The sequence below is a fragment of the Tachysurus vachellii genome, chromosome 6, assembly GCF_030014155.1.
Source record: "Tachysurus vachellii isolate PV-2020 chromosome 6, HZAU_Pvac_v1, whole genome shotgun sequence".
NCBI classification, from domain to species: domain Eukaryota; kingdom Metazoa; phylum Chordata; class Actinopteri; order Siluriformes; family Bagridae; genus Tachysurus; species Tachysurus vachellii.
In genome coordinates, this window is record NC_083465.1 from 15,508,329 (window position 1) to 15,523,946 (window position 15,618).

The window sequence follows — 15,618 nt, forward strand, 5'->3', positions numbered from 1 at the left end:
CGTCTACTGTTTGAGCACCAACACAAAAGAAAGACAAAAAGATGTTAAAGCAAACATACAGTACATTCTGACATTATTAGGGTTAACAGAACTGAAATAAGCCAGGAGTAATGCATATGGATTTGCATTTCCTAATATGAATTTATATTAAGGTGTGTTTCATTATATAAAAACTGTTAAACAGTAATCTGATGTGTTCCGTGTCTTCTTTTTAGACCAGGTGAGTTGGGCCTAACGCATGAGGAAAAGATCAATCCTGACTCTTTTTAGACTCTCTCAGGGGGTTACGGGGTTAAACGATAAAACAGATTATGTAGACTTGTACATAGACGTGTAACCTCTACAAAACAAAGTGTGTAAAAATCAGTGTACCATACAATACCATGTGGGAATTCTATCGTTGTGTGAATGCAGGGACGGAAAGGAAGGTGTCACATGCTTAACTGTCTCTAAAGAAGGTTATCGGCCTGGTAAGACAGGTTTGGGCCTCCGATCACTAGGCAGAACTTTGGTAATACATGGCCAGTTTGTAATAAACGCAAATACACTGTACATTTAGATAGTTACACCAACAGTGGGGGGAAAAAAGGAAGTATATCATGAACAATATATTCAGCATAACAGACTTAGTCATTACATGATCATAGTTCATGTTCAAAATGAAAAGAAAAAAAAAACAGGACAGAGGAACATGTTTGAACGCACTGATTGATTTAAAAAATAGAGAGAGAGAAAGAGAGAGAGAGAGAGAGAGAGAGAGATAGAGAGAGGGATCAGTCTACACTTGGTTCGGTCACTAACACAACGTGGGATTGGCACGAGTGCACAATGAACACACTGTATGCACGCACGGAGTTCTTTGTTATTCATGACATCACAGGCCTGGGAGGGACAAAGCTCATGCATTAAATGGGGAAAGACTCCCAGAAGAGACAGCTGACAGAGGATTACTGATGTCTTCGACACTCAAACTACTCTTTAAAAAGTGATTGCATTACTTCTTACATTACAAAAATGAATTGCGTTGCCAACTGACTTTTAATTCCACAGTACTCAGAGATGGAGAGATTTGCGAAAGGAAGTACAGTGCTGGTTATTGATGCATGGTATCACACATACAGTATTGATATGTTGGTGTTCCTATAAATAACAGTGAAATGAATAAAACAGTGAAGATGTCACAATGCCCTCGGGAACTTGTTCTGCTTTGAACACAACACTCTATGACACAATATGACGGACAGGATGAGATGCGATATGCCGATCTGAAGGGGATTCCCACTAATCATGCCTTCCACATGAGCTACAGAGGACTTCAGAGGCCCGGCATTAAGTCTGTGAGATGGGAGTACCACATCGCTATGATGCTAAACCTCTCAGTGACTGTGATGCAGCCTTTTTGTTCCTGCGATGTTTTCCTTTTCAGTCTTCCTGCTGCAGTTCTCTTGATTGCTGTTGTGCTTTTTTCCGTGGGACTTCGGACATACAGTGAGGAGGACATCCAGTCAAAAACACTAGATGGGAGATTTGGGAAGTTGTGGACGTAAAGCTTGGAAGAACAAACCTCAGAATGCGCATAGGGGACACACACATAAGCCAGTACAGGAAGTATCTTTTTTTTCTATTCAGGTCTTGCTTTTCACAAAAGGAAAAAAAATCTGAATTAAAAAAATGCTACAACACTTTCCTAGTGAGCACACATACAGTTCTGTGTGACATATATTCTTATGATTATAGCTGCACAGTTTTTTTTTCTTTTTCATATTAGTATTGAAATATCACTTTAGTGCCAACCAACATGGCTGCCATACATGTGTGGAAAAAGGACGTCCGTAAAAGAGTGAGATATTTACAGAAGTAGGGGCAGAGCGAGGACGAGTGTTTTGCGGTTGTAAAGTACTGAACTGGTGGTCAGGGTTCTGCTTGACTCCTGACAGCGGAACTTGTCAGTGCCTCAGGTGAAGGTGGCTTAGTAAAGTCAGTTGTTCTCAAAGAGGGAGAGCAGATCATCGTTGCTGTTGCTTGGAAGGTCCGGAGGGTCCAGATATGACAGTAACTCATCCGGGTTGGCCAACTCGGGCAGCAGCTGCACAAGAGAAACGGTTTCAAATCAGAAACAGTCTATAGTGTGTGTCGGACTCCAAGTACACTATATCTCTAGATTAGTAAATCGTTTAAGCATGCAAATACAAACACTTTCCTTTAAATTCATAATCAAGTATCTTTGCTCCTTCAAACCCAACAGAAATATGACTAAACACCAACATCCAGGCCTCAGTCAGTCACTGAGATCATCTGATTTTTCCTAAGCAGTGACTGAAGCTCTTGACTTGCTTCTGCAGGATTTATGGCTCATTGCATAACTGCATGAATTAACAGGGGTAGAGATGTTCCTATTAAAGTGGCCGATGAGCGTAAGTAACTTAATAAAAGGCAGGTCATACATAAATAATAGTGAAACAAAGACAGCCGTAATTAATACTCGCAGACAAGACAGGGCAGAGACAATAAGTTGAAAATGTAAAATATAATCTGAAATACATTGGGTATTACTGCAGTCTGTAAAATAAACAGGTAGTTACATGTGCTTCACAGATTACAGAGTGACCTACTGATCATAATATTCATATATATAATAAAGTGATTTAATAAAAAAAGAATATACTGTTTTTTTCTTATCCCTATTTAAGCGAGCCCAGGAAGCGAGCTGTCCATGACCTCGTAATGCATGTTCCCAGCATGTGAGAGCTCAAAGCACAGAGAAATAAATAATTAGTGCAGTGCTGCTTTGTGAGCTGACAGTACTCACCTCCAGAGAAGGCTCGGGCATGTCTGCTGCCCCCTGACCGCCTACCTGGCCCTCAGCCGCAGGGTTAAAGGTCATGTCGCCGTGCGTGTGGCTGTTGGGGCCAGGCTGTTGCTGCTGCGAGGGCGGGGCTTGGCGTGGGGGCGGGCCGGATGAAGGGACGCTGTGATGTAATGGCTGTGCAGATTGGCTGTTGGGGTGAGGCGATACGTGCATGCCTGGTGGCATGGAAGCATGAGATTGCTCAGCACTCACAGGATGAGGCATCTACAGGGAGAGCAGAGAGAGGCAGTGAGGCATCATGGGTACTGGGAAGCATGAGCAGCCAGACATGTATGGGTTAGAGCCATGCAGATGCAGGACCTCAAAGGATACCAAGATGGTTAATAATATGGAGGTTTGATCAGCAACGGATGTCCCATTAACTCAGGGAATCACTTTTTATTTCATAACAATACAATTTGCACTTCTTTGAAAAAGATATATGACCTTCTCTCAACTATTATCATCAATATATAAGTTTTTCATTCCAATGAAAAATTCCAATGATTCTCTTAATGTGTGTAACCAAATAAGAGAGAGGTCATGTGCCAGGATCTTTTAGTTTCATATTTAACATGTACTTGAAATATTTATTTTATCTATTTACTTTTAGGCCAAAGAAACCTGATCAGAACCTCTGTAACAAACACTTAACGGTTAAAGACAACTTTAAAGACACCTCCTCTCCCAACAAGTGCCTTTTGAGAGTATGCTGGAACAATATCAAACATGTTCTGTCAACAAATGGAAGGGTTTGGTCCAGTGTTTGAATAAAAAAACAAGACTCTGGAGAGTTTAATATAAACAACGCATGAACGAAAGCACCGAGGTTCTTGGCGAGAGGTTCGAACCGATGAGAGGAGCTGATGTCAGAATGGTCTCGATGCAGGTGTCTTACCGAGTCGGCAATGCCGTGGCTCAGAGGTTTGTCTGGACCCATGAGGTTGTTGGGTACATCCGGAGGGTGCGAGAGCTGAGGGCCGTGCATGAAGTCATTTATTGGAGCTCCTCCACCAGAATTACTGTGTGGAAAGTCAAAGTTTCCATGGCCCTGGTAACTGTTGCCTGACAAACAAAAACAGAGAAGAGTAACGAGAAGCTGTAACATCAGGCATGATCAGTCAGAGACACACGGAGACAGAGAGCGAGAGAGAGAAATCCTCGCTTTACTGAGCCTTTTAAATACCTGCAGGTGTATAGCTGACTCTTTATGATTCAAACCAAAAGAAAAACATCTTAAAAATGTCTTAATGTGATTTTGTTCATAAGTTACTGAATGGCCAGGTCATATCTTTGGTTTTCAAATAACAAAACATCTATTGAAGTAAATCCAATCTAAATCATAAGCAGTATAAAATATGTATAGAAATAGACACCCAAAGCCCAATGCATGCTTGGAGATCCTCCATGTGGCAAGTCAATGAGTAATAAAGGCATGAAGGTGACATGTCATGTAATAAACTTCTCTTTTTGTTCCATATTTACTGGCCAGTCAGTATATAATATTTTCATTTCACTCACTCTGAAAGCATGCGATATAAATATGTCATTTTAAAACTGAATGTCCATGTGTAGCTGAGAAACTGAACCAAATGGAAAAGTCATTGTTCATATTTTTCCACTTCAACAGTTTGATTAGTTTTAAGCAGGAGTAGCTGGACTGGTGAGCACTACCTTGGCTAGTGTATTCGGTGTTGTTCCCTCCATGCTGAGGGGGGAGGGAGGTGTAGGGTGAGGGTCCGGGCCCCAGTTGAGCGATCATATCCAACACGTTAGGCATGATCATCTGACTGGGACTCATGGTTTTAAAGCGCTTGGCCAGAGGGCCATCTGGATCCTCCTTTATGTGCAGGTCAGACTTTATTGGCACCGGCCGCCAACTACACGTGGGGTCAATGGTGACTTCCTCAAACTCCGAACTAAGATAAAAACAAACAAAAAAACAGGTCAGGAGAACCCTAAAGGGTTTGGTCACATGTGAGCACTACATGTACACAGAAGGGTTATGAGATCATTTGGCTAAATAGTTTTTGAAAGTAAAAAAGGATAATAAATGTTTGATTGCGGTTTTTACTCGTACATACTTTTGGATGGCATTGAGAATTCCCCACATGTACTGGTCCACTTCCAGACCTTCCAATAACGCGGTTTTACTAGGGACAGAGAGAAATGATAAAGTTATGTAAAAAGACAAAAACACTCCCATGGTCCAACAGTAAAATCACACAGGTTAGGTTTTGCAGCTTACTTGCATACAGGACACCTCCACGTCCCTCTCTCACAGTTCAGCTGCAGGTAGGACTCCAGGTCAAAACACTGCAGATGAGAAGCAACATCAGTAACAGAAAGTAGTAAAACTATTCTACCCTCGTGAGGGGTAAAATGAAATACCTATGATTCAGCAAGAAGTAAACAGCATGTAAAGTATAGCGATGCACTTCCACAGAACGAGCAACAATCCAGTTAATTCACGTTCTGGACGTCCCCTGAGTACTCGTCTCCTGTGGTTTATTTTTAATTTGTAAAAAACTAGCACATGTAAGCATCCCAGTGTCTATGAACCTGGAAAGTGTTGACAGTTAAAGTTGCGCCAGCTGTACTGACAAACACAGCTCACTGAAAAAGGTGTCATGACAGTGAGACAGTGAACAAAGTGCACATCTGTGTTTATTCTGCACATCATTACAGCACAAACAGCTTGCTGTGCAGCTACAGCCATAACTGAACATAACTGAAGTAGAGTTTATAAGAGAGAAAGTGGGATTTGAATGGATTTGTAAGGAAATAATGGCTTACTTATGTGCATATGTGAAACACGGGCTCACTCCTTTACACACAACATAACCCGTCTCTATCACAGAGCTGATGTGGACTGACACACTGACTGCATATCAGTGATGGGTGCAGAAATCCATCTTGTGTCAACGAAGCTCACGAAATCGAGGATTTTCCAGCCATAAAAATTTCAGCATGTTTAGATAAAGATTTCCCAGCATTCTGAGTTTACATGAACCTATTTGTTTCAGCTGATTACCTGCACATGCTTGCAGTCGTGTCCCCGGGCTGGAAGCTGGATCCGCCGGAATGTTATGGGACACTTGAGGGACACTTTGATGGCTGTCTGCTCCACGCCATCCTCTCCGTTCAGCGTCGCGTTCCCAGAGGACGCTGCTACACTGCTGAAATTTCTCTTTACTGCACACAGAGGATGAGGGAATCAGCAGGCAGAAGCAGAACAGATGAAACAGAAAGCAACAGAAAAATAATAATAACTGCATAACGCAAAAAACTGTGTGTGGGTCTGCGTTACAGAGATTTTATCACGGTTATAGGTGTTCTTAGGGAGAACACAAAAAAGTCCCTAAAACCCACTTAGCTTTGATTTAATCACTGTAACCCATGTCCTTGAGTGCCTTATTGCTTTAACAGAAAAATAAACAATATGATGCAATCCAGTGTTAAAGGAATAATTTATATCATTTATAATTTAATAACTATAATAACTTAAGTTATTATTCAAAATGGATCTCTCTGGATTATATATATATATATATATATATATATATATATATTTCAGTAGACACATTTTTCCACCACACAGTGCGGTTTGTTAACAGTAACCTTGTGTATTCATACGGCATTCAGTCATCGTGGTGCGAGTTTACACTGGCTTTAAACGCGGCTCATCCAGTCTATTTTACAATCTAGAATTTAGTTCATTGTAGCGTGGGTGCACTTACTTTTGGTAATGCAGTGTTCTGCTGGCAGAAGCCTCTTCTTGAGCAGGCCCTGCAGGACAGATCTTACTGACGGCCTGTGCACCAGCTGCAGCACGAACAAGTGAGACTGCGACAAATACAGACATGTGTTAACACACACCAGCGAGACTCCCACACCATCCAATCTCCTTTACATTAGTGCTCTGGGATAATGATATCTCCTGTGTGCCATTTGCTTTTCCAGCAGAAACCCATGAAACTGATAGCACATGCACACAGATACAAAACACCCACAAACACACACACACACACACACACACACAGTGCAGAATCCTACACATAGCAAAGCTGCTAAACCAAACCATTGCTGCAATTATATTCTACATTTTATTCATTTAGCAGATACATTTATCCAATATGACTTATAATTGAGTCTGAATAAAATGTACCTACACAGCATGAGAGTTAATGATGACTCTGCAGCAGGCCTGAGCTTTAAACTCACAACTTTAAGGTCAATAGTTTAAAGTGTTACCCGCTGTAGTGCCACAGCACCGTTAACCAAAATCAGTATGTGAGAAGCTATACATTATTCAGTGTGTAGCTGTTAGCTGAAGTGCAGCAGTACTCACACAGCAGCAGGCTGTGACTGTAATCTGGATGGTGTTCCTTCCTGGCTGACACACATGCTTCAGGTGCAGGGGTTTGTGGGATGTCTTGTTGTCTCCTCTCTCGATGGTGAGTGGCGTGGCATTCACGCTGACCTGTACCGACGCTGGCCAGTTCGTATTCATCTGCCGGTCCTCATGGTGGTAGCACTTAAACTGCAGCTCCAGGTCAGACCTGACACCAAGCAACAGTTACTTCTTGGTCAGAACTCGGTCGAGTTGTAAAGCAGCGATCCACAAAGTCCAATGTTACATCTCTGTTTTTGTTTTTTTTTTGTTACAGTGGTGAAAATCACAACCCACATGATCAAAGTTATCACTTCTTTCTTTCTTTCTGTCTTTCTTATCCTGATTAACATTCATTAAAACTTGAAAAAATGTGTTTTTAATAAAAAAACGAGTTAAACTACATTAATAAAAAGCGCTAAGGTTGTAATAAAGAGGCACATTATTTTTGACACATTTTAATAATGAGCCTAATATTTAAGGGGTTGGATTCTGTTCACGAAGTAAATGTATTAATTATTCCAGTTAGACGGGTCCCTAGAAGCAAAGACTGGAGAACTGCTGTCATACATTCATATGTGTTACTTGTGGTAGTGATTTTCTTAATGAGACAAAGATCTCATAATTTTAACCTAATTTATGAATTAATTAAATAACAAGAAACAACAACAATACTACTACTACTACTACTACTAATAATAATAATAATAAAAATACTAATAATAATAATAATAATAATGATGATGATGATGATGATGATGATGATGATGAAGATTACTCTAGTTCTGTGTTTGTTTGTTAGCGTTCACACACCTCCACATGAGTGTTTGATGGACTGAGGGACGCAGGTGGAAGACATGGTTGCTGACAGCCAGGTTGTGCTCTAGTCTGAACGGCTCGAGCACCACGCCGTCACGTACGGGGAAGGTCAGCCGCAGCTCTTCATTGGGGTTAGCTAAAAGCAGTACACAGCATTAGCTCACACACACTCGACAGATATGCCATGTTGTACTTAGCTTTTTAACCGCCACCCACTACACTATACATGGTTGAACCTTGCTTTGAGGGTCACATCGCTTCAACCTTCCCACTGAAAGGCATGTATTATGAATGCACTCTGTGCCAGATAAATGATCAGTGGGACTTCTTCTCACCCACCTGAAGGTGTTAAGAGGATCAAACACTTCACTTCACTTCACTGCTGACTGATGCTGAGGTTTTAATAAAGCTGACTGAAAAGCTTTAAACTGTGCTGTCAGTGACACTCACTCGGTGGTGGAGGCAGAGACGTCATACTCGGTTTCATGTCCGGGGGAAACGGAGGCTTGACGTCCTGGTTGGGCGAGAGGTACGGGGGGATGCTGCTTCCTGGAGTCATGGGTGGTGTGGGATTCCCAGGAACGGGTGAATGAGGATAGTTCACGACCTGCCGAGGAGGCTATGAAGGGAAAAATACGTACACGGGGTCATTAATTTTGATCGAAAAGTAATCAGAGAGGTAGCTTTCACATGTTCAGTTATCAGGAACTAAAACTAAAAGACTTTTAAAAAAAGACGTCATTATAATTATCCAGCGTGAAACATTTCACGTTTTACTTATTAGACCGCATAAAACAATATCTTACCAAGTACAAATATCTTAACTGGAGTACAAATATCCAGTCAACAGTATCTAGTATTTCCCTTTAGAAGATTACAACAAACCGAATCTAAGATAACTAAAACTTACTTCTAAACATTTCTGTTACTATTTTATGTTGTCTTGCTCAGTTGGCAGAAATTGTTTATTTTAAACATTTATTTCTGTAAAGAAGCAAAACTATCTGCCAATAAAACAAGAAAATATGAAGATTAATAAAAATTGTTTTGCTATAATAATAATAATACTCTTAATTAATAATGGTTAATAAGTATTTCTTAATAAATATGGTTCATTGTAATCTTATTAAAAGGAAACACAAGGTAACTCTGAATAAGATAACTATACTCAAAATACAAGGGTGTCCCCTAAGTCTAGCATCATAGGGTTCATGAGTATTTTTATTCTTTTACAGACCGTGATGTATCCGAGCAAGAAAAAATTGTATTCTACTCATAGGAAATCAAATCAGCAAGAACACTGAGCAAGTTTTCTCCTATGATGTTGGACTTACGAGACAGATTGCACAATGAAACACTAACATACCAAGCAAAAAGCAAGAAAACCACAAAGGGAATAAGAAAGGGAAACTACTTACCCCACTGCCTTGATTATAGCCATAACTACCTCCAGAGAAATTGTTATTTTGGCCATTAAATGGCTCTTGCTGAAGGAGAGAAAACACATGATGAGAAGTGTAAAATGAAGTGTGATTTTTTTTACACTGAGCAAGTTTGTGACATTTACTTTGTAGTATTGGCCCATGGGTACTCCTGAAGGTGGGTACTGGCCTGTGCCCTGCTGGCCTGGCATCCTCTGACCGGGGTAATTGGGAGAGGGCAGGGCTCTGGAGGCATTAGGGTTTGGGTACTGCCCTTGCTGACTGGGAAACTGGCCATTAGGTCCAAACTGCTGTCCCCCATAGTTGGGCTGAAAAGAGACGAACAACACATTTAGACAGTTTTTGCAATACCTAAAAAAAAAAGTTCTGACCCAATACATTCTTTTAACATGAACTTGTGCTCAACTATTTTGTTGTTCCAAAAAGTTAAACAATTTAAAATGCTATTGGAAATGGACTTATCTGCCTTAATACATCTTATCAACATCAGTCTGGGTCATTTGAAACTGAGCAGGACAATAAAATCTAATAAATAAATAAAACTGTACACTGTACAACTGTATTAAAAGATCTCTATGTTTGCACATGCTTGCATACTGATACTTCTGATAATATATGATGTATTAGTTTGCTTTGGTCACTATATATCTGTCACTAAATAATAAACCTAACAACAGGATCAATCCTCACCTCTCCAGGATAGGGCCTCTTTGTGCCCTGCATGGGCATAGACTGAGGTCTGGGGCCTGGATATCCTTGCTGGGGCATTCTTTGCCCATGGGCTCCAAACGGCCCCATTCCCGGGGCCCGGGGCTGGTTCATGCCCATTGGAGGGCCGCTGATATTAGCGCTGTTCATGCCAGCACCCATGCCAGCTGGGTTCATGCCTCCTGCCATGGTCGGTGGACCTCGGGGTCCAGGCTGGTTCATAAACTGGCTGTTATAGCCCTGCGCAGGGCCCATCTGAAACGATGAGCACATCTGGAGCAAACAAACATTACATTTAATTCCCAGTTGACATGTATTGTTTGTGTACATACAGCACATAATAATTTCCAACATAATTACTTGACTCTTTAATATATTCTTTTTGTTTTTTATTTTACTGTTTGTTTTTTATTCTTCACTTACAGTATTTGTCGCACATTTGTAAGTGATGTCTTACTTGTCTGATTTTGACCATATTATCCAATAAGTAAGCAAAGAAATCAATGGCATAATTTGAGTTTGACTAAATAGACATCCTTCACCTGTCCATACTGGTTCATGTCCTTGTTGGTTTCCTGCAGGGCGGCCACAGTTGCCGTGGCAGTGGCTGTTGCGGTTGCGGCGGCTGCCGCAACAGCAGCCGCAGCCGCAGCAGCAGCAGGCTGAGTAAAGTCGGATGGAGGCCGGGTGTGAGGGGGCATGCCTATGCCACCTGGAGCATTCGGACCACCCGGGTAACTGCAAAAAAAAAAAAAAAAAAACTTTATATACATAACCAACAATCTTTATACAGACTTGGGGGTACTTAAAATGGCAAGATTCCAGTACTGTCACAGAAACAAAGAAGACGATTAAACAAATTTAAAAGAGCCTTTCTTTTTGATTAAAAAACAGCTGACATCATTGAGTCTACTAGATTTCTAGATACAGCCTTAATCTCTATTCTCGCTCTCTCCGAGCTTGGCACCATGGGAAGGTGATATCATCTCTGTAGAGAAAACTCCTGGAAGACTAACATCCCTGAGCTAAGTGTTGGCTTGGCATTGGAATAAAATATCAAATGTCACTAATGGAAGCCTCATTGCCCACGTTTATTGAATTTCTCACAGAATAGGCTAAGGAGAGGCTCCTCTCTTTGTGCAGTATCTTTTCCGTCAACGTGTTTCATTCCGGTGCACTGATTTGTCAGTGCTGCGGGTTTGAACACTCACCTCCCGCTGAATCCTCCAGCTCCAGGATGCCCTGCTCGCCCGTACATGCCCTGCGCCATGTAGGCCTGGTTGGAACCACCTTTGGCTGAGAACTGCTGCTGCTGGCCAGGAAACTGAGGAGAGTTCATTCCTGGGTTGTTGGCTGACATGCCAGACCCAATTCCATTGCCTCCAGGGTTCATGGGGTTGTTGGTGTTAGCCATGGGGTTGCCCAATACCTATTTTAATGACAGCAGGATTAAACGCTTAGTTGTTAATGATATTAACAGTATACCAGAGACATTCAATCGGCGCTCTGCATTAAAGAGCATTAGTGCATGTTTCTACTCGTCTGTCTCACCTGACTTTGTGATGTATTGGTCACCCCCCACACAGTCGTCACCACTGACAATGAGCCAGGGGCCTGGTTGGTATTCTGCTGCCAGGGAACCGAGTCATACGGAAAGGACCCATCACTGAAAACCAGCCAAACACATCAGCCACAAGAGATCAAAACAACATCCTAACTTTGTGCAGCAATAAGCCATGTATGCGGAGGTGTGCTGACTTTGAGGAATAATTCTCTCTTCATGGAAGAATATTGTTTCTCATGGAAGCAAAGCTGTAAGATTCACCAGGGAGACTTCCTTGGCAACCAATCAGAGCTCAAGCCATGTGTACAGAATGTTCTATTAAACATAACTTCATTGAGCCAGCACTTCTCTTCTGCTTAGTTGCCCCAGAGGCCATTTGGCACTGTATCAACAAACAATTCTACTGCCCCAAGTTCTTTAGTGACTTACACAGATAAAGTTTAAAGCAAGGTGGGATATCAAGTGTTTTCTCTATCTTGGAAAGTCTTGAGTTTATAAGCTATCAGAGTCATCTTTGTAATGATGCAATGTTTACAAAGCACGGCTGACAAAACGTTGATTGCTGGTCTCCTGGAAATGACTACGTACATTCAAGTGGTGCTAACAGCAGGAGTCCAATAAAAAAAATAAAAAAAAAAGAACAGGCTTAGTTCATTTTTTTAAGGTCATTTCTATTCATTGTTAATGCTCGCAATAAGTGAGGCAATACAAAAAGCTATAAACTTGAGGACTCGTGTACATGTAAAAAATAATCTTATTGAAATTACATTCAGGTCATTTCACTTAAGAGTAACAAAGTAAAAAATGACTAGGCTTTGTAAAGAGGAAACAAAGAGCAGACTTTAGTTGCTGTTGTATTACCTCCTTCTTTTATTTGCATTCACACCTGTGCACACACACACCTCCCTTCCCCAAGCTTGTGAAGAGATTTTGCGTATATCATTTCCATTCATTTCCATTTATTTATTCAGCTGACGCTTGTATCCAAAGCGACTTAGAAGAGAACTAAAATCCAATCCAGGTTAAATCCTTAGCACTTGGGGTTAAACGTCTTGCTCACCATAGCATTAAAACCGTCTTCCCACTCATCCAGTTTCATAAAAAAATGTTCTGATTCTAATCATAAACTGATCAAAAGATATAACTGACATGTTAAATTTTATTGTTCAGCTATATTGCTATATCATTTAAAGGTCAGTGGGAGATCTGTTATTAAACAGTGAACAGAACATTATAAAACTTTACGGTCTACAGGTCCAAGCAGCGGTCATGTCGGTGTTTGAAAGCTGTGTATACTGACCCGTGAGAAAGCGAGGGCTTCATAGAGTTCATGGGTGGCTGCATAGGCACTTTGCCCTGGGGTTCGTTCTGCCGGTTCTTCTGGTGCCGCAGCAGGAGAAGTCGACCCAGCTCCTCGCACCAGGACGACAGCAGTGCTAGAAAGAGAGAGAGAGAAACCGATAATGAGTATACAGATACAAAGCACAGCAACCATAAAATATGAGGAATATAGGACTTGCAGTGTGCTTTGTTCTTCGTTTTAAAATAATCTACATTCACAACCCTGATCCATCTGCTTAATTTCAGTATTAAAAACACAATTTTCTCCTAAGATTGATAAATGATTCATTTTAGTGAAAGGATGTGTTAATTGACGAGCAAAACCGTGCTGTAGAAAAGATAACTACGATGGTTCTGTGCGTCGGCAATGCGATAGCACTTCAGCGTCTCACCTTAACCTTCACTGACAATAACATCCTCTTTCATTTTCCAGCTGCAGTTTAATCCTTTACCACAGGAGGACACTGCAGTCCTGTATATCCCCAAGCATTTAGAGTCATTTCAGCCTCTCACAGGATCATATGCTTTTCATCTGCAGCGCATTGTAAGCAGTGATCCTACTACAAAAGACTGCTCTTGTCTTCTTGTGGTGGGAGGATGAAAAACGCAGGAGAGAGAGAGAGAGAGAGAGAGAGAGAGAGAGAGAGAGAGAGAGAGAGAGAGACTGAGGTAAGAGAGACAAGAACTGAAGATGGTGAATCATGTCATGGCAACAGTTCACTGTTTGTCTATATATCTCTGATTCAAATAAGTGCTTTAAGTGCTCTCTGGACTCTTTCACTCTCTCTCTTTCTGTATTTAATCAAACACCTGTGTGCAGTGAGATGGAGGAAATGAGAAAATATGCGAGATCCATGCTCTCCACAATGTTACTGCTTAGATACAGCAGGAATAAAAGCCATGATTTGCCTCACCACTGTGGTCTTCCCTCCACCATCAAAAAGATGGTGCAAGGCAGTGCATGAAATATTTCCTTTAATACAAAATGAGTTCATCCTCTGGAACAATAGCCCTCTTTCTTCCCGAGACCCCTCCACGGAGACAGTGGATAGAGAATAAAAAATGCCCTGTGTGCTTATTTCGACACAGAGGGTGGTGTTAAAGAGTCTTTTTCTCCTTGTCTGGAAGACTGCAGCGCTCTGTGAGCTGAGTGCATGCTCTCTCTGTCTCTGCCTCACTCTCTTTCTCTCTAGTGCACAGAGACAGACGTCTGCTTTAGCTCTTTCCTCCCTGTATCGATCAGCCAGTAATGACTAATAAGACTGCTCAGCTGTCTCCAGTGCCCTTAATGCTGGGAGAATGTAAACGAGCAAACACACGTCTGACAAGCAGAGAGGACCTACGTGCACGGAACACATTTTCACCTCCGTCTCAGCTTTATCACACATGGTGTGCGCACGTCTTTGAAACACACACGATCCCTCATGCACACCTTTATTCATTACATTTGCAGGGATTTATGTTATTCATTGTTCTGCCAACGTCTGTCGCTGTCTGTCCAGGTTATAAAACATACAATTACAGCAAGGCTATGTATCGGTACATGTATCAAAGAGCTGTGTTTGAAAGCGAGCGTGGCTCAGCGCACGACAGGCATGAAAAGCCATCGCAGCAGGCTCAAAGCAAGAGGCTGGAATCACCCACCTATTTAAATGAGAATTATTCCACCCTGCCATTACAGAGAGCTTATCTCTGCGCTAAATCACCACCTCTGCATGCTGGCAACTGCTATTTTCTCACAAAAGACCAACTTAGAACTCATATGACAGGTTACAGCCAGCCACTGCCTGCCAATTCCTTTCTGTAGTCCCCTCCTAACACGCCTCCTACACCTAACAAAGAGCAGAGCACTCACGCCTGCTATCCACCCTGTGCATTAGGTGAAAAAAAAAAGAAAAAGGAAAACAATCTGTACTTAGCTTTAACACCTGAACACCTTTAATCAATGCACAAAAAAAAACGATTCTATTTAAACAGCCTTCTATTTTTTCCTATTACACCTCCTGTGTTTTCATCTGTGTGGTGACATTCCCTTCAGTTACTTATTCTGCTCTAACCACATCTCCCACAAACACACCCAGTTCTGCCTCCATTTCCTTCTCATCCTTCTCTCTGTACTGTTCTCTCCCTCCCTCTTTCTGCCACAGACACCTGCTCCAGTGTTAGCTGTGGATTGGGTGTTGGCGACTTGGCAGTGCAGGATATGGCTCTGTCACAGGCGTAGTAAGGTACTCATTTCTGGCACTCTGGCAGCCTGCAGGACACAAGAGTTCTGGCCTCCAGTTGTTCTGTGTGTTGGGTTAATGGCGGTAGGCAGCACGGTGTGGATGGGTGGGTGGCTGGTTTAATGTGAATGTTGAGTATGATGAGCTGGTCTGTACGGGCTCTACAGTCTGCAGTATAATGGTGTGTATGTGTGTGCTGGCTCTGTGGCAGTCTGCAGTATGGTGGTGGAGAACAGGATGCCAGGGTTGGCACGCAATGGCACGCTTTAGCCAGAGAC

At 41.9% G+C, this 15,618-nt stretch overlaps 1 protein-coding gene across 7 annotated transcripts in view; it reads right to left on the reverse strand.

Annotated features, from left to right (window-relative positions):
- Positions 1-201: 201 nt before the first annotated feature.
- Positions 202-15,618, reverse strand: part of zmiz1a (zinc finger, MIZ-type containing 1a) — a 121,180-nt gene continuing 105,763 nt past the window's right edge. For all 7 annotated transcript variants that reach the window (XM_060872507.1, XM_060872506.1, XM_060872503.1 and 4 more), the window contains 18 exons: positions 13,075-13,210; positions 11,762-11,876; positions 11,422-11,639; positions 10,753-10,948; positions 10,193-10,483; positions 9,628-9,810; positions 9,479-9,547; positions 8,511-8,679; positions 8,055-8,196; positions 7,200-7,410; positions 6,589-6,694; positions 5,883-6,043; positions 5,097-5,164; positions 4,933-5,001; positions 4,523-4,767; positions 3,747-3,913; positions 2,810-3,073; positions 202-2,086 (listed from right to left, as the gene is read on the reverse strand). In XM_060872507.1, coding sequence (XP_060728490.1) covers positions 1,979-2,086; positions 2,810-3,073; positions 3,747-3,913; positions 4,523-4,767; positions 4,933-5,001; positions 5,097-5,164; positions 5,883-6,043; positions 6,589-6,694; positions 7,200-7,410; positions 8,055-8,196; positions 8,511-8,679; positions 9,479-9,547; positions 9,628-9,810; positions 10,193-10,483; positions 10,753-10,948; positions 11,422-11,639; positions 11,762-11,876; positions 13,075-13,210 — 2,918 coding nt within the window. In that variant the 3' untranslated portion in view covers positions 202-1,978. The remainder of the gene's footprint in view (positions 2,087-2,809; positions 3,074-3,746; positions 3,914-4,522; positions 4,768-4,932; positions 5,002-5,096; positions 5,165-5,882; positions 6,044-6,588; positions 6,695-7,199; positions 7,411-8,054; positions 8,197-8,510; positions 8,680-9,478; positions 9,548-9,627; positions 9,811-10,192; positions 10,484-10,752; positions 10,949-11,421; positions 11,640-11,761; positions 11,877-13,074; positions 13,211-15,618) is intronic.